Raw genomic sequence first — 18900 nt, 5'->3', positions numbered from 1 at the left:
CAAAACTCTCTGCCCAGGTGGTAGAGCAGCAACACAGGCTGGTCTGTTTCTGTGCCAACTCCTCACCCCCCCTCCCCCCCTTCCCTGCCCAGACCACTGTCTTTTCTGTCTGTGTATTCACATGCTCAGACACAGCTTTCTTACTCCGATTTATCCCCTTTTCTGACTTTGCTGCTCATTCAACGCTAAGCTTAAAGGTGATACAGGCCCTTTGTTGGGTGAATGATTGTTCCATGCATTCACAGTTGTACAATACAGGGCAGATGAGTTGTTTGACATGGATTTTAAATGTCCCGAAGATGATTTGAGAAGCACTTTTGTGTCATCACATTTCCTCTGTAGTCATTTTCAGTGAATGCAGAATCTGGTGGTGCAGAGGCCCAGCCTAAAGCTAGGGGAAGTCCCAGTAGAGAGGAGAGCATACTGCTTCAGTGTAACCTCCTTGAAGGTAAAAGGCAAGAGTGAGTGGGGGCTGTTGCTGGTTCTGGTCCTGTATGAATGTATATGTGGGTGGATGAGGAGGGTAACGTTTATCCCCACAGGCAAGGGAGGTATTGGCCTGCGGCTGAACCTCACACTCTGACAGCTGGTGTTGACCTGAACTGCGCCCCCCGTGGGTCACCTCCCCTTCACACACACACAACAGGAGACCACATACTCCCTCCTGTGTGTTTTTTACAGAACCACAGACACCTGAGGAGGAAAGGGCCAGTATACGTTGTCAGAAGCAAGCACACAAACACAAGAGAGGAAGCAGAGGAATTTCTTCAGGGTTTATTTCACCTGCATGGTGAATAGAAAAATAGGATGAAGACAAAACTTTTGAAGGGAAATCTAGAGACCGTTTTTAATTCATTGCTTGCGTAGTTTAAAAAAAAAAAAAAAAATCCATAACAAATTCAAAACATTTGCATTAAGAGCTTTGTGCCTTTCTTTCTTTCCCTGCAACCAAGAGGAAACAAAGTAAAAGTATCTTTGGAATCCATTTTAAGGGCTAATTATAATACATATCATAATCTGCTTTACTACATCAAAAGTCCTATAAATATTTATTTTCCTCATATTTATATGCTGAAGTAGCATTCAAGATTGGAGCATCTTTTAATATTACACTTTAAAAAAAAATGGCAGAACAAAAATGTTTGAACAAAAGTACCACCAAAGTTCAGCAAGTCACATTTTTCAGTAAAGAAAACCTTATTCGTGCAACTACATTTATGACAAAGTAAAAGTACCACGTATGTAACCTTCAGGATATTTTCATCTTAAGCATGATTCTGTACAATTTTGCATGTTTTTCCTACCTCCCACAGTAGTCAACACAAGCGTACAATGACATGAGCCTCATCTCATTGAGGCTTCTCCATTTCGCCAACATTTGTAAGCGTTTGTATGACAGCTTTATTTGTCTCTTCTCAAATACAGTCCATCACGTGAGGCACTAGCCTAGCATTTCCCTGCTGGACCAGTCTTTCTCTGCGACCACTAATGCAAAAAGAAGCGGACACATTATTGTGAAATGTGGTTCTAATTCCACGCATCCGGTCATCTTTGGTATCAGGACAGTGGAATGCATAGTTGCAGTGATAAGAGGGAGCTGGTCAGATCTGGTGCTGCTCAGCATATGCTTCAACTCCAGCCTGTAAAAAGACAGCTCCGCGCTGCTGTTTGGCCTCGGGAAACAGGCGAGGGGGAGAGGGGGAAGGAGGGACAAAAAAAAAAAAAAAGAGGAGAGGCGTCTCTTTAATTCCTGGGTTCTGCAGGGCTTGTGGTGAGAGCAGTCGGAGATAAAGACAAGAAGAAGAAAGTGAGTGAGCAGAGCTTCCTCCAGCCCAGGAAGGAAGGAAGAGTTTCCGCTAGCGTCTGACTGTCTGACTTGCAAGAATGTCGCATTTGTGGCAGGGCTTCTCTCCTTTTTTTGGCAGGCTGGCTATGACCAGCTGTCTCCTTTTCCTCCTTTTTTTTTTTCTCTGTTCCTCTGTCGCTTCTCGTGTCTCCCTTCCTACCCAGTTTTTTGGATCCTGCTCAGCTACAGCCACTGCAGGGGAACTCAGGCTGATTGGTTTGTCGGATACAGTCCATATTGTCCAGTTATCTTTTGATCCAGTCCAATATTTTCGCATAAATTTCAGCGTAAAGGTCCCAAGGTGTGTATGGGTGTGTGTGTGTGTGTGTTTGGGGGGCGGTAAATAAGGTCTGGCAGTCAAACTCTCTGGGTCAGGTTATCCCACCCTTCCAACTCTCTCTGGTTAGTTTGAGGGAGGCCTGCCCTCCTCACCCCTGCCCAGCCCCCTCCTACGAAGGAGTTTTGGCCTCGTATCTTCCTCCCACCGTGGAACCATTACCATTTTCTTGCTTGGGGGAGGAGCACCCTGGGGTGGGGCCACTGTATGGTGAGGAGCTGCTGCTGGTGGAGGTGGGTCTGTGGGGCAGGGACAGCGAGAGAGGCAGGGGGGTGTCAGATGGCGTGGTCAGTGTGTCCCGATCCCGTTCTGGGGGGCGCAGCGCAGCAGAAGGCGGAAACGGGAACGCCAGCGGGAATCCAGTCATGTAGAAAAGCCTGCCAACACGGCGTGCCACCTGAGGAGACGAGAGGAGACCATATGACTGTCGGTACAGCCTGTTGAGTTTTGACTATTGACTAATAGGCTAATGCTGTATACTGTGAACACAGAGAGAGAGAGAGAGAGAGAAGAGCGGCTGCGCTCTGTGGGGCTGGCTAGTCTAAGGGAATCATCTATGCTATGGTAGTAATTCATCTCGGGCTTATGAACAAAAACACACGTTCAAGCACACACGACGAGCCCACTTGATGACACACAAACACACACGCAGGTCTGTGGTGTGTGTACCTGTGAGCGGATCTTGAGCGCAGGCCCCAGCTTTAATCCCATTGTGTTGAGCAGGTGCTCCTCAGTGAGCAGCGGTAATGTTTCTCCATCAATGGCCTGCTCCCGAAACACCTGGCGGAGACACAGCCGCTTCAGCCACAGCCCCGACAAATACACACACACACACACACACACACAAACCTACACTTTCATTCACACAAGCTACAAAACAATGGCGCTATTCCAAAATGTTACATACCCATTTTGAGAAAAAAAAAGCTGAATTTATTTAACTTTTTTTTTTTAACATACAGACGTAAAAAGTTGTCCAACTGTTAAAACAATATCCACACACCAATATGTACTGTGAGTGTTATTGGTCACTGGAATCCTTCCTCCCGCCCACCCTGCATCGTGTGACTTCAAAGAAACGAGAGGGACAAATTTCACAGTCTTGCACCACGCAAAAACGATTTTTGAAGTTCATCTGAAGCTAACAAGAAGGAATTTTGTACAAGGAGATTGTATTTCAACCCCTTGATTCAGCTGACTCAGACAGTTGAGGCCTCATATTAGTTTCAGCTGAACTTCACAAGTTATTTTTGCATGAAACAAGAGTTACAGATTTTGCCCAATCTTTCACGTTGGAGTCACATTAGGAAGGAATCATTTCACACCACAGCCAGAAAGATTACAGTGACAATTAACTCCTTACACATCAGTACATATCATGAATATTGTTTTAAGACCCTTAAAAACTCTCTTTCATTAAAATTGGTTAAATTTTCTCAAATGCTGGATATTTCATTTTGGAACAAAATATGACTATACACACAAATGCACATTTAATTCACACAAACTACTACACAAAGCCCACAGATATGGCTGAGACTGTGAGCATGACCATTCATGCGTCCACACACATTCATAGTAAACACGATAAAACTGCTGCGTAGGTTTAGCGCATCTACTTAAATGTAACGAGACGCTGTGAAAATTCTACAGTGGTGCTGCGGTATGTTTAATATCTTGGTCACTATTCTTCTTCTGTGGTTAGTAGTAGTGCCTGCCCCGGGCCTCCATCCCCTCCTCTCTCTCTCTCTCTCTCTCTCTCTCTCTCTCTCTTTCTCCCTCTCCCTCCCATCCTTCTCCCCGTGTCCTCACCTGTGTGTATTCAGCACACCCAGCCAAACTGCTTATGAAGCCACACACGTCCTCCACACTCCACTTGCTGATGTCCTCCACAGGGTTTGCTGTGGCTGAGTCCTCCCCATCCATGAAAAGACCTCCCACAGAGCCTGAAAGAGCAGCAGTGGGTGAAAATGATGTGTCAATATAAACACTGGGTACAAAGCTGCTATGTAGACTGAGGAGCTTGCTGCTATTTCACGTTTTTTAGTGAAGCAGAGCCTGACAACAGCAAGCTTTGAGACACATAATGATTAGTTATTCATGTGAAACTGGGTCAGTAATCTAAGTAACAGTTACTTTCATTATCAGGTAATCTATGAATTAGGTTAACTTTATTGGTAGTTTATTGTGTAAAATGTTAGAAAACAGTGAAAACTGCCCATAAGAATTTCTCATTCGATCATTCTTTAGTTTTTTGTGACCAGCAGTCCAAAACGCAAAGTTACTCAGTGTGCAGTGATATAAAACAGTGAAAAGCTACAAATCGTCGCATTGTGAAGGTGGAACCAGTCAACATTTGAGAGCTTTACTTCACAAATAGTAAACCCTGAAGTAACTACGACTTTTTGCTGTGATTTACAGATAAATCAACAAATAGTTGTCGCTCTACTGAATTGATTTTAATCTTATGTTACGAAACTTCGCATGGTGGGAATTTACATAACAACAGAATAAAGTTTATTTACTGTTCCTAAGCACTTTCCTGATGTTTGCAGAAATAAATGCTCTGGTTGCAGCTGTCTAATTGTGCGTACGGAGAAGTGTGTGTGTGTGTGTGTGTGTGTGTGTGTGTGTGTGCGTGTGCGCGCACAGTATGTTTGTGGACCAGTAACCCCTGCCTCCCCCCACTCTGGCCACGTGGCTGTGCTGCTGGTGGTGTGCATGAGGGTCACAGCAGGGTCAGAGCCAGGGCCCCTAAGACGCAGAGGTCTACACACTGGAGACACGCACTCAGAGACTGATGCTAATAGGTTTCACATGCGGTCCTTCAGCCTTACGTGTGTGTGTGTGTGTGTGTGTGTCTGAGTCTCTCACCCGTGTGAAAGTAGGGGTTGGCGTAGGGGAATCCAAAGGGCAACGACTGAGCGTGAAGAGCAGGCAGCGGGGGCAGGAACCCTGGTGGCAGGTGATACTTGACATCAGCCTTGCCCAGTCCAGGGGTGAAGAGGTGGCGACTGGGTGACTCTGTACCTGCTGAACTGCAAGGGGCGCTCAGCCTGCCTGAGGTCTCTCCAGTCTCCTTGGCATTGTCACACACTCCCTTGCTGCTAGTCTCTTTACCCCCGTCTCTTTCCCTGTCCCTGGGTTTTCTGCTGGACTTGGCACTGACACTGTCCTGCCTCTCTTCACACATCTCAGTGTCGCTATCTGAGTCCTTCATCTCCTCATCCTGCACCTCCCTGTTTCCCTCCCTTCCTCTGTCCTCTCCTCCTCCTGCGTGATCCCCAGGACGGGGCTGTGTCTGGGGGCCCCTGTGGGGGGCCTTCCTGGAGTCGGCATCTGGTCCAGCAGAGGAGCTTTGCGCCTGGGTGTCTTTGGGTGTGGAGGGCGCCCCAGGTTGTTGCTGCTGGTGGTTGAGGGTTAGGAGGGGAGTAGCAGTGCCATGGCGAAGAACCAGCATTGCATTTGAGCGGCGGACCAGTTCTTCGCGGAGGGGGTGGCTCTCTGGGATGTCGTGGAGGCTACGCAGGGCTGGATGGTCATGGGGAAGGCCAGGAGGTAGAGCTCCCAGGTGGTCAGATCCCAGAAGACGCTGCTGCTGCTGCTGTCGCTGGTGGAGACTTTCCAATTCTTTCTGTCTAAGCAGCTCTGCTGACATCTCAAGTCTGAAGCGGTGAAACACATAGCGATTTTAACAAATGTTTAACATTTTAAGATATTTCTCATTTACAACACTGCTAGTCCGGTTGTACATTGAAACCAAACAATTCCCACTTTCAAACCACTCTTTAGTGTTGGCTGTCCTTATTTACCATTATATATGGCTGCCATAATTACACTAATATTGCATACTGTAACAGGATGACAACACACACATACCTGGCCAGATTCTGCTTCCTCAACATCTCCTGTTGCCGAGCAAAGATCTCAGCTTGAGCTGGTTGAAGGAAACCGTAACCTGTGACAGAGACAGCAATAAAATGCACACCTGTTAGCAGATGTTTAAAAAGGCTTGCAAATGTTTGACTTAAAAAAACAGACATGTTGGACGAGTGGTATTCAGAAAGAGAACAGCTCTACGTGATCTGTCTGTTTACTGCAAAATGTTCTTTGAAAAATAATGTAATAATAATATATCCCCTCCAACTACCTTACCTTTTCAATTGTATCTGATGTGGTAAAGAACTGTGGAACATTTTTTACCAAATACACATACATGCCATGCATACTATATACGTGCCCATCAGTGCTGTGCGTTGGTATTGTCTGTTTAGTCTTTGCATGACTGATTACTCACCAGGAGCCTGGCAAAGAGCTGAGGGCATGCCCAGGAAATGAGGCCGCAGGTGAGATCCTAAGGCGATGTGAGGCGCAGTTGGAGGGGACAGTAGGGGAGGAGGGTGGGACAGTTCTCTGTGGACACAATACAAAAAGACAGCATTTTTAAGCTCAATGCGGATTTCAGTGGATGCTTTAAAATGGCTATGAAACTGATGAAAGCATTAGGAGTTGACGGACGTATAATGTATGATTCCCTACTTTAAAAGAATAGTTTTAAGAATAGTTTTCTATCATTTTGTGTTTTTCTCTGCTCCCAGTACGTCTCAACTGTTTTCATGCGTGTGTGTATCCTGCCACACCAATGAATGCAGTGTATTTTTATCAGTGGAGCACCAGAGGCCCCCGTGTCGCCCCAGTGCCTCATCAGTCTTGTCACGCCGCAGCAAGCGCCGCTGGCCATTGCTGTACCCTGGACTGCAGCCTTTCCTTCCCCTGCCGCCTCACACACACACACAAACACCACTCTACACTCACACACATAATGAGGGCTGAATGCACAATGCCAGTGTGTCATGCTCCGACAGCTGGGGCGGCCCCTTCGTCTTGACCGGGGCCACGGGCTGAAGGACCTTCTAATTAACACTCATCCCTCCTCTCTTCTCTCCCTTTTTTATGCCCTTCACCCTGTTTCCCTCCCTCTCTCCCTCTCACTCTCTGGGTTGCATTGAAACCTGTGAAAAGATGGAGCGTCCCGCAACCTCAGCTTCTGAAAAGGCCTCTCCATTATTGGCCTTGGTCTTTTGTCCTGCTTGAGGGGGGAAAGGCACCTCTCACCTTTCTCCCTCCCTCTCTCTATCTCTCTCGCTCTCTCTCTACCTCTTGTTCTGGCTTACCCATCTTTTTTCTGCTCTATAGTCACTTCTCTCTGCTTTTCAACGACCTCTGAAAATGTCTTGTTTGCTTCTTTCTTTTCCTCCACTTTTATTTTTTCACCCCTATGTATCCCCCTCCCTGCATCACTCCATCTCGTCCTGTCTCTTCTTGCCTTGTGTTGCCTCTGTATTTCTTTTAGTTTCTCTCCTACTTTTCTTCCACTCTCACTCTGCCCCATGTCTCTGTTTTTTCTCCTAGTTTTGTGCACACCTTCATGGGCTTTGAAGAAGCTGATGGAAAAAAAAAGTTGTCAGAAGAGTGAGGCATCTGCACTTTGACCCTTTCAAAGTGTCAGATTGTGTGAGACTTCAAGCCAGGAGTGGGTGATGATGATGATGATGATGATACTCTCTTCCTGCTTGACGTCTCAAACCACAGCTGTTTCCAAAGCCTTTCCTTAGCTCACTCTTAAGCTTCCTACCCACACCTCTCCTCTTCCCACTCCTGTCTCTCGTTTCTCTCCTCCTGAGCTGCTGCTATCACACTAATCAGAGCTCAGCAGTGCGCAACTGCCGCCACACAAAAGCATACATGGGGAAACAAGCTGAAGAAAACAACAAAAAATCAAAACCAACACTGGGACGCATGCAACCGCAAATATTGTTTTGCAAACGCGTTCAAATTAGCTAGCGCCTGCATGTCTCCTGCCTCAGTAAATGCTGAAGGAAAGGGAGAAAGAGGGAGAGAGAGAAAGAGGATCTGCAAGGAGGGAGGGCATGCATATAAGAGCGAGGAGATGAGATTGGCGGGGGGGCGGGAGTTGGAGCCAGTACTGAGAGGATGGTAGTGGCGGTGTGGAGGGGGGGTGAAAACCATTCATCGATCGCCTCCGCCGCTGAAATGTTAATGCTAATCGTATAACCGCTCTCTCCGGCGGTGCCTCGCACTCCAGTGGCAGCTCCAATTAATCTTGGGCGAGGGCTGCGGCGCGTGACCCCGGAGCCGCGAGCCGGGGCCTTGCTAGCCGCTGCTTATGTAATTACACCGCCCAGTGTGTAATCACCTGGCCTAATCCCTCGGGGCTAGCAATTAGCCTTGCGACGCGCAGTTCCACCAGGGTACGCCGAGGCGCCCGCAAAACTCCCATCCAGCCCCGCCATGGCTCAGGCATGCCAAAATCTCAACCCCCCCGACCGCCCCCCACCCTTTCTGATATTCCCTCTCTTTATTCCCCTCTCCTTGCACCGCCTACCCTTGCCTAGCGTTAGCCCGCAGATGAATAACGGTCAATTAAAGCTGCATGACTGGGGCTGCCAGGCGTCTGCGCCACCATAATTAGGCCTAATCACGGGGAGTGAGAGAGACGGAGAGAAAGAAAGAGAGAGAGACGGAGAGAGAAAAGGAGAGAAAGAGTGTGTGTTTGACACTCCCCTCCACTCCCTTCCTTCATCTCTCCCTCGGTTTATAGGAGGCAATTTTAAGGGAGGAGTGGCAGACATTAGTCGTTTTGCTCTGGGGCTCTGTGTGTGCGTGTGTGTGCGTGTGTGTATGTGGACGCATATTCCAGTAGTTGTGGGGACAAAAATCTGTTTACACAGTCACATTGTTAGGACCCACCTCACATATGGGGACAAAACACAAGTCCCATAATCGTAAATCATTAAATATTAGGGTGAAGACTTCCTTCTTTAGGGTTAGATTGAGGTTAAGGTTAGGATTAGGCAAGTCATGTTTATTGTTATGGTTAGGTGGTGGTTAAGCCTCCAGGAAATGAATGTAAGTCTGTAATGTCCCCAAAAGTGATGTAAACACAACTGTGTGTCTGTGTGTGTGCGTGCGTGCGTGTGTGTGTTCTTTCAGGCCTGTCTGTGCATTTTGTTGGCAAACCGCTAACATGCTATAAAAAGACAAGGCAAAAACACTCACCTAGTTTTGCATGAGACAAAACAGGCAGATTCACAAATGCAAGGTGGGCCAATAATAATCAAGCAAAGCTGTATGACTGGATGCTCCCCCCCTCCCTCTCTCCCCCTTTCTCTCTCTCTCGCTGCAGTGAGGCCAGTGGCTCCTGGGGAATTCACTGGTGTGTGACGACCTGTCACAGTGGCGACAGCAGTCCCGTCCCGCAGCAGCCCTGGCAGTGTATGTGCGTATGTGCGCCTGTGTGTGTGTGCGCACGTGCATGTGTGTGTGTGTGTGACAGGGCTGCCCTTAATGACGGGAGCGTGGGGGGATTAGGAGCGCCGCGCGGCCGCCCTCGGCTCCTTCTCCGCAGGAACACATTTACACAGGAAGCTCATTAAAATGGATGAGGCTCCCTCCACGCTCGCTCTCGCTCTCTCTCTGTCTCTTGCCCTCTATCTCGCTCCCTCCCTCCATCCCTTCCCCCATCTCACACTCTCTCGATCTCCTCACTCCCTATTTTGGTTCATAACTCTCTCTCCGTCACTTCGTCCTGCCGCCATCTCCTCTCTTCTTCTCTTTTGCTTCTCTCTCTTCATCCCCATTTTAAGCCCACGTTTTCTCTCTCTCTCTCTCTCTCGCTCTCCCTCTCTCTTTGCTTCTCTCCATCCCTCCCTTATTTGCCTTGCAGATGCTTGGTGAGCTTAGTGCCATTTAAGGCCAGACAAATGGAGCGCCAGGCTCTAAGCCCATCGAGCGGCCCTAATGATTTGTTTTTAACAATGGGCCCTAATGGGCCCCAGATAATCAATGATGAGGGGTCGATGGAAAGGTGAGCCACGGAGAGTTAGAGAGGGGAAGAGAAGGGGAGAGCATCCATTGCTTACTCACAATTTCAGCCTGTTTTTTGCTTTTTCTCGCCAATTATCTTGATTTTAATTTTCTCTTCACTTTACAATGATTCCACTCTCAGATGTTTTTATTTTCTCCCCCTGTCTCTTTTTTGCAGGTTCTCTATATTTTATGTGAGGGTTGGTACAGTCTTACCTTTAGAAACACATGTTGACTATATAACCAAAAATATTGGGCATTAATATGCTGCTATAACAGCCTATACTCTTTTGATTGGTGCCACTGAGCCACAAGAGCATGAATGAGGCTGGGCTCTGATGTTGGGCAATAAGACCTGGCATATAGTCTGCCATTTAGTTCATCCCAAAGATGATGGATGTGGTTGGGGCTCTATGATGTCAGTCAAGTTCTTGAGAGTTGGGAAATCCATGTCTTTATTGACATGGGCCCTATCATTTTGAAGCACAGAAACAGCCCAGCCCAAACATATGTGTCCACTTTTACTTTTGTCCTTATAGTGAATGGGCATCTGAGTATGTACAGGTGAAACATCTTACAGGCCCCTTTCAAACAATAGCACAAGTGATGGAAGGGGCTCTTCAACATATTTTTGTCATTAAGCCTCTTTTATTCACTCCAAATACTGAGAGTGAAAGAGTTAAAGAGGAAAGAGGGGTGGTAGAGGGGGGTCGGCGTGAGGTAGAAATGGATGGAGGAAGGGAGGGTGAAGTCTAGTTAACTCTCCCTGGTCCTGTGTGGCTAATTACTCTGTGTGCTGTCGGAGAACAGCCGCGGCTCACTGACTACATTCACACCGCACTACTGGCCTCACACACACACACACACACACACACAAATCAGCAGACATATTCACACAAACAAACCCAAATTCAATCCGCACAGATGAGCACGCATACAGACTGCCAGCTTGAAAAATGGAACAAACAAACACACACGAACAATCAGTGCTCCCTCAACACACACACATACGTACGTACACACGTACACACACACACACAGATATACACCCCCACAACATCCCAGAGCTGCACCACACAGCGCCTGACCGCCCTGCTTCCTGCTTATATCCCCACCCCTACGCCTCACCATCCCCTTCTCTGTCTTTCACACACACACACACACACGCTCTCCCCCCTACTGCCGCACCGCCGGCCCATTATCGATCCCCCGCCTCTCTCCGCGCCACATAAATAATCGACAAGCAATTACCCGCCCACTCCCGCTGCCCCTGGCTTTGTTTGGGAGGCGCCGGGGCCAGTGCTGGGGGGAGAGGAGGGAGGAAGAGCCGGGGATGCAGGCGTGCAGCTCCACAGTGGTAGCCAAGAGGTTATTGGATCCTTAGTGTAGCCATGTATGTGGAGATGCGCATATATTCACATTCACACACACACACACACACACACACACACACACACACACACTCTCAAACGTGAACTGCGGCACATTGACAAAGCCAAATATGAAATTAGATCTTGCTGGGGAAGCTAGGAATTGGTGGAAGGATTGAAAGGAGCCCTGGTGTGGTGATGCATACTGGCAGGTGATTATCTCTCTTGCTGACAAGATTTTTTCTAAAGAATCAGAACATTGTTCCAGTGTGATTTCCACATTTACATGGGCTCACATCAACTGGGGCCTCTTATGCAGCATGTATGTATGCGTGGAGGATGTGGTTGTTGGGCTTCATTAATGATGAATAATGCTGGTCGCAAGCAGGGCAGGAATGCATTTTCAACATCTTGCAATGACCAAGCTGATGCAGAGATTTGGTTTGGATGCAAGTGTGTGTTGTGCATCCGTTTCTCACCTGTCGGTGTAATGTGCATCCCGGTGCTGCGGCAGACCTTGTTTGCGTCTCTGACTGGATGAAGAGGAGCTGCCCGCAGAGGGAAGGTGGGCTTCTAAGGCCGCTGGATTCCTCACCACCGCAGCCAACGCCTCCTGGCGAGCACGCAACATGTCTGAATAATGAGGGAAAGGGCAAAACAGGGGAAGCCGAAAGGAGGAGAGAGATGGGAAGATAGAGTTGACATGACAAAGATGATGAAGGATTAATAATTGAGGCAAAAAAGAGGAAAAAGACAGAAAACAGCAGAGAGGAGGCAAGAATAGAGGCGGAGAGAGGGGAGATAAAAACAAATTTAGTATCCAGCTGCTCACACACATGCTATCACTTTGCATGGAAAACAGACAACAGAAAATCCTACTGACTATACATTTCATCAGCTTAGAGTGGATGGTTTGTTTGAAGAGTGATGCACCTGCAAGATAACAGAATTTAAGTTCTCGGGGCAAAATAGCAAGAGTGAAGCATACTTTAAAGTTGCTTATTCTTCTGTAATGATGGATGTAAGTGCTAAGTATGCAGATAGCTCATAAAAAATGACTCCACTCAGTTTGGTCCATGTTAATACTGAAAACTGACTGTTAGGCTTTTGCTATTCCCTGTGTTACATCCACACAGTCACAAGGGCACATGAAGACACACAAACTGAACATGGATAAAGGAAATGTTTTGGCAGGGGCGTATGAAATTAGTATATAACACTCAACTCCATCTGTCACGCTTTGGAACTGGGCTGACCAGTTTCGAGCTAATAAAGTAAAGAGGTGGAAGAGGAAAGATGAAAAAGCTGGAGAAACGGCACTCATTATGATGTTTTGTACACAAATAATGACCAGTGTGTTTTCGTATCAGTGAGCAAAAAGCGACTTCACACATTGGGCGCGTAGCCATTTTTATCCTTCCCCACCTCCACCGCCATGATGACTTCTCCTTATATCTCTGCCTGCCCTTTCTCTCCACCTTCTGCCCTCCACCGCTCACCTCTATCCACCTCTCTCTCCGCTCATCCCCTTTCCCCATCTCTCCCTCTCCCAGCAAGCCGAGTTGTCTCTCATCCTCGTAGGAGAGGAGGCCTCATCATTATCAGCCAGGCCAGGCCACACCAGGAGACATGGCTTCTAATGAGAGAAAAATCCATCCTGCTCTTTCTCTCTCTCCCTCTCCTCCCTCTCCCTGCCTCAATCTATCTATCCTTTCTCACCGCTCGTCTCCGCCTCCTCACCCCCACTCCGCCCCCTCTTTTTTAATTAGACAGATCCCTCGGGAGCTGGGGGCCATTTCCGCCGCCAGTACGGGTGTGACGTGTGTTTGTGTGCGTCTCTGTGATTTAGGTGCTTGCGTGTGTGTTTCTGTGTGTCTGTGCTGTGTGCATGAGTGTGTGTGCTAAAGCAGTTGAGCGGGCGCCGAGGTGGGGGGGTGAAGCGACAGATATTAATGCGGCCTAGCTCCGGTGTATCGATCTGTTTGCTGCGCCGGGCCGCAGGGGACTCGGTTGGCGGCAGACAAGGGTGTGTGTGTGTATGTGGAGTGCTTATGTGTGTGTATGTGGGGTGGGGTGTGTGTATGGGGGGGTGAGAGATAAGGGAGGGATCAGAGGGAACTGGAGCCCCAGAGTGCACACACACACACACACACACACACACACACACACACACACACACACACAGTATGTCGTGCACTTGTATACATGGTGACAGGGCGGAAGAGTTGACCTCTGTGAGTTTCCTCTGGTCACACCAACTATTTTGTATGACTGGGTGAATAAAGGGTTATTCCAGCAATTTAGAACTGCACTTTCATAACGTTTGGGGACTTCCAAGTGACAGGTCTTTAAAAGGAAAGGTCAAAATCAAATGTTATGGAGCCAGAAATATCCTGACCATATTGCAACCAAAATATGAAGAAGCCAACTTTAGACTGCAAACCTTAATTAGAGTCAAGTTCTAAAAACACCGGAACCTATATTTCCCATAATGCAACTCAATAGCATCTTTCACTAGACTCGCCCAGCTCCTCTGAGAACACTTTCTCTGGATTTTTACATTTTTTTTAAAAAAACTTTTTACTGTTTCCACAGAGTTATACTGTGATTAGTAAACTGACTGACTAAGAAAGAGAAATTCTGAGATTATTAGTCTATCCAACTAAACACCACTGACCTAAAACAAACTGTGAACTTTTTTCATTTTTTTCATGATTTAACATTACTGGCTAAATCTTCATCATTCTTCATTTTCTTCTTGTATTAAGTTTAGTGTAAAATAATATGAATGTGATGCTTAAAAAATCTCAAATCCAAGTCATCAGCGACAGCAAGGCGGGTCCTGACTGCGATGATGTACAATCATTTGAGTGATTCTTTAAACCCAGACAACACAAGCTGTATAAAACTGCGGAAATCCAAACTTATTCTAATAATTTTCTGCCTGCTATGGTTTCTGTTTCCCCTCTTATTCAATTCTCTTTTTATCCAGTCCATGTTTGTAAAGCTTCAACACTACCCCCTCACTCTCTCTCTGTCATTCTCTTTCATGTGAACTGAGACAGGCAAGGGTCACCTGGGGCTCTACCCTTCAGTGTGTGTGTGTGTGTGTGTGTGTGTGTGTGTGTGTGTGTACATAGCAGCTACTCAGATTCAGAATTTCCCCCCCTCTAAAACTCTTCCTGTTGCAGCTGCTGGAACACAAGGGGAGAACCCCTCCAACTGCAAATTGGAGTCCTAATTGAGGACACACAAACACACACACACGCACACACGTCATCCCTTTACATGAGTTATTTTGGGAGGTCTCAGTTTACCTCTTGGACCCATCCCACTTATCCCTCTTTTGTGTCATCCCATTTTTCACCCTGCCATCGTTCCTGGAGTTGGGCCTAAATCCCCTTGCTTAAGCCGGGTTTTTCCTCGGTGTGAGAATGCAGAGGAGCATTGCACTGATACAGCTTGGCCAGCCTAGTTATGGATTTGGTAGGCTGGCAGGTACACAAAAGCCAACATCCATCCGCTAAAGCACACTGTACACCAGAAAATTTAGTATCTTTTCAGGAAGAGATATTCAACGAGTGGAAAATATGTGGCAAGTTTGTCGCACTGAATGTTGCTCTGGCCAGTCATGGAGATGGAGTTTTCAGGCTCTTTGGGATGATGAGGATGATGATGATGATGATAAAGAGATGTTGTCTACAGCTTCATGTTTCAAATCAGACTAAAGTGCAGGAGACAAAACAGAAGCACACACCTTCCACTCCACACCTCCCTTCACTTTCATCTGTATCTCTACCCCCACCTCTCTTTCTTTTCTCTCTCCCTCACTCTCCTTTCATCATATGAAGAGGGAGGGAAAGCCCTCCTGGCCATTTTTCCAACCCTGCAACCCCTCCACCTCCACCCCCCTTTTTCAGCCCCCTCTTCTCCGCTTCCCTACTCTTCTTTTACCCATCAAGTCCAGAGAGAACCTCTCAAACAACACCTTGCACCTACACATTCATGCACACATCCACACACAAGCACGCAGAGTTCCTCCTCACCCCTGCCTCTTTCCTACACACACACTTTAATTTTCTGTGCCCTACACTTCAAACACATGAAAGGATGCTCTGCGGGGACCAAGGCTAAAGGGAAAGCTGGAGGTTGGGGTAAAGAAAAGGAGGAGGTGGTGGAGGAGGAGAGGGAATGAAAGCAGTGCTTGAGTTAGATGTATGAGCGCGATGGTGGTGATGGTGGGGGCCCAAGAGGGAGGGAGGTGGGGGTCACAGGGGGCCCCCATTGGAGACCAGGTCAATGTCAAGGAGCTCTCACTGAAGTGATTCGTGTCTGCCTCTCAAGAGACAGAACAGTCGCCCCTCTGTCCCACCTACTAGCCTGTTTTTATCTGAGAGTGTCAGCTTCTTAACAAGCTCCAACTCTTAATTGGAGAATGGGAAGACGTGAAGGTAGTGTTATAAAAAGTCTTCTACATAAACATGTAAGCGGTTGGTGGGATAGACGTGGTAAGTTGCCAGGTGTGGAAGAAAAGGAATATTAGCCACACCAAAGGCTTGGCTGTCAGGGAGTTCTGGCAAAGCTTGCGATGCCCACGACTCATCATCCGCTTAGAGGATCTGACGCATGCATACACAACAGAGGATGTGCACACAAACGTCGCTGTGAGGATATCTTACCATGAAGTTGTGTTTGTAAAATGCTAATTACTTTTAAAGCGTGTGTCCTGTGCATCATTAATAAACTGTAAACTTGTTTTTGATTTTTTCCTTGCGCTGGGAGAGGTTATTTATTCCCTCTTCCCGCCTCTCTGTTCCCCCCTCATTTCCTCTCTCCTCAGGTTTTTTTTGTACTTCTATTCCCATTTTCTCCTTCTGCACATAGAAAGCTTTTTAAGTGCAGCTTGGAAGAAGAACGCACGTGTGCAAAATAAGGGATAGTGTGGAAACTATCAAACGATTTGGAATGTGGAAGTGAAGGAAGGGGGCGAGAGTGTCTGTATTGTGCCAGAGCGTCTGCCTCATACCAGCAAGGCTTCTGGGAAAGGAAGCCAGCGATCAGGCTGCACCCAGGGCCATAAAACCCCCACAATGCACTGCCTCTCGCTTCTAACTCCCGCTAAGACACGGGGAGAAGGCAATTAAAGCGTTTATAGGCTTCGCCCCCTTGATTTGCAGCCAGCAATTAAAAATCATTACTAATCAAATAAAAATAAAAGTAGCTCAAACTACAATTCGGCCAGGGCATCGATTGGATTTATGCTACTGAGATCAGAGCTCATAAAGGCTGGTAGGACTTAAAGTTACATTCTTTACAAAAATGTGAGAAAAAGGCTAACATTTAACAGCAGGCATAGTGAAATGAATATAAAGCCCACTTATAAAAACCACACAAAGCAACTTTTCTCATTTTCCTTTTTCCCTATCAAACTACTCTCTTAAGCTAAAACCAGTAAATTTTATGTGTCTGTAGAAACTGAGAAAAACTGGGACACTCTGGTGGTTTCCAGAGTGTTGGGAGATTTAGAGGGCTGGCAGGCAGCCAATGAGAGCTCTCGGATCAATCGTGACGTTGATGCATGCGATGGTTTGTGGGTGTTGTTAACAACGGAGAGCCATGGTGGTCAGAAATCACTCTGAGTGACACTTTGACACTGGGTGGGCAAGCACTGCAAATAGAAATGTCAGCCATCTTTGTGGCTGGGGTTTTTCAACAGCAGCAGTGCGGCACACTTTGGTACCAACACGTGGTACCCTGAACACAGTGCTATACTCTGGGGTTACAAAGCAGGACTGCATCTCCATCTCAGCGACTAAGTGACAGGTGATAGAAGAAGTGTTTTTTTTGTTTTTTTGGGGGAAGTAGTTTCAAGTTTCTTAAATGTAACTCTAAAGTTTTCATGAGTCAGTTCTCACTGGCAGAGCAGGAAATGCTATTCTTGATGTAAAAGTCAAGCAAGTACTAAGGTATACGGTGTAACATGATAAATCTGAGTGCACTGCAGATATTTGAGAGCCAGTATGATGACAGCAGGAGGGATGATCGACATATATACAAACAGAGAGTCTGTGGACTGACCGTGGCCTTGCAGACCCATGCTGCTCGCCAGCTGGTAGATCCGTTGCTGCTGCTCCTCATAGGATCCTTGCTCGCTGAGCGCTGACATCATGCGCCTGTAGTGCTCCTCAGGGCTCATGTGGCCGTGGCTGCTGCCTGCCTCCACCGCTGGGCTCTGGGAGTTCTCTGAAGAGAGGAGGAAATCATTTATATTAGGACCACTCAGAAACTGTCAACATCCACTCATTAGGGGATAAATACTAACTTGAAGATTCACGATTCAAGATTTTTATTTACCATTTGTGGACAAACAAACAGTCCAGGCACATAGGAATTCTTGTGCAGGGCTCTCTTGGAGTGAGGTAAGTTAAAGGAAAAGATAAAGCACATAGTCTAAACTGTGGAATCTATCAGGTTGTTAACTTGCTATTAATGTTCCACACAGAATATTTCCAGCACATGACTGACCTTATGTTTTCATCCACATTCATATCCACGTCAGTCACAATTGTGAGGATTTTGCCTCAAGCACATAGTCGCGTCAAATTTACCAGGCCGCTTCAAACGGCGGCCAGAGGTCACTGATTTTGAAAATTTATAGTTCAATACCCCAAATTACATTTAAGTCCAACTTTTTTTGAATGGACAGCTTACTCACTGCAGCCCAGCAACAAGTGTGAACACTTGTTGTCTGTTCAGACCCTATACTAACCACTAGATTTTAATTAAAGTCAGCGATCTGAAGTATCTACTAAATCTGAGCAAGTACTCAGCAGAACTGAGTATCTGTACCAGTACCAGTATCATCCAAGTAAAGGAAAATCCGCTGACTAAAGTTCATTCATTCAAGTTTCTAAAAACTTGAGTAAATTTTTTTTTTTACTCATGTGATCTAAAACATTGTTTTGAAACTAATTCTGAGGCTGTTCTGCAAATAGTTTCACAGTTAAAAATAAATATATCAACTTCTAATAAATGCATCAGTTTTGGGATGGGTCCAGCAGCAGTCTTGCAGACTGCACCTTACTACACAACACACCGACACTTTCCCTAACCCAAACCAAGTAGTTAGACTCTAATCCTAACCATTTTGAGGGCGTATCACATAGTAGACATGTCTCGTAGCTATTGAGAAGGAGCCACCACTGACTTCAACTTTAAGCTGCGCAAAAAACATCAGGACACATGTCCATGGTAAACACAGAGCAAATAGTCAGAGAGAATTAAATTTACACGTCATCTATCTTGCATATTTCTGATGATCAGGAGCGAGGAAACATGTTTGTACATAGATCAGTCTAAAGACAAGGGCACTGGTGGATGGGAAACCTCTTTGGGTGATGTTACACATATGCAGCCATGTATTGTTAATGGTCTGTACCTGACCAAAGTATGAACTCAGC

At 46.7% G+C, this 18900-nt stretch overlaps 1 protein-coding gene across 5 annotated transcripts in view; it reads right to left on the bottom strand.

Annotated features, from left to right (window-relative positions):
* Positions 1 to 757: 757 nt before the first annotated feature.
* samd11 (sterile alpha motif domain containing 11) overlaps positions 758 to 18900 on the bottom strand; it is a 49520-nt gene continuing 31377 nt past the window's right edge. For 4 of the 5 annotated variants that reach the window (XM_046397739.1, XM_046397744.1, XM_046397742.1 and 1 more), the window contains 8 exons: positions 17519 to 17683; positions 11920 to 12073; positions 6481 to 6596; positions 6063 to 6141; positions 5058 to 5848; positions 3996 to 4129; positions 2853 to 2963; positions 758 to 2580 (listed from right to left, as the gene is read on the bottom strand). In XM_046397739.1, the coding sequence (XP_046253695.1) occupies positions 2296 to 2580; positions 2853 to 2963; positions 3996 to 4129; positions 5058 to 5848; positions 6063 to 6141; positions 6481 to 6596; positions 11920 to 12073; positions 17519 to 17683 (1835 nt within the window). In that variant the 3' untranslated portion in view covers positions 758 to 2295. The remainder of the gene's footprint in view (positions 2581 to 2852; positions 2964 to 3995; positions 4130 to 5057; positions 5849 to 6062; positions 6142 to 6480; positions 6597 to 11919; positions 12074 to 17518; positions 17684 to 18900) is intronic. The other variant, XM_046397740.1, reaches the window with a different exon arrangement.

This window comes from Scatophagus argus, chromosome 8 (assembly GCF_020382885.2).
Source record: "Scatophagus argus isolate fScaArg1 chromosome 8, fScaArg1.pri, whole genome shotgun sequence".
NCBI classification, from domain to species: domain Eukaryota; kingdom Metazoa; phylum Chordata; class Actinopteri; family Scatophagidae; genus Scatophagus; species Scatophagus argus.
Note: the sequence above shows the minus strand (reverse complement) of the source record. Positions and strands in the feature narration are given on the sequence as shown.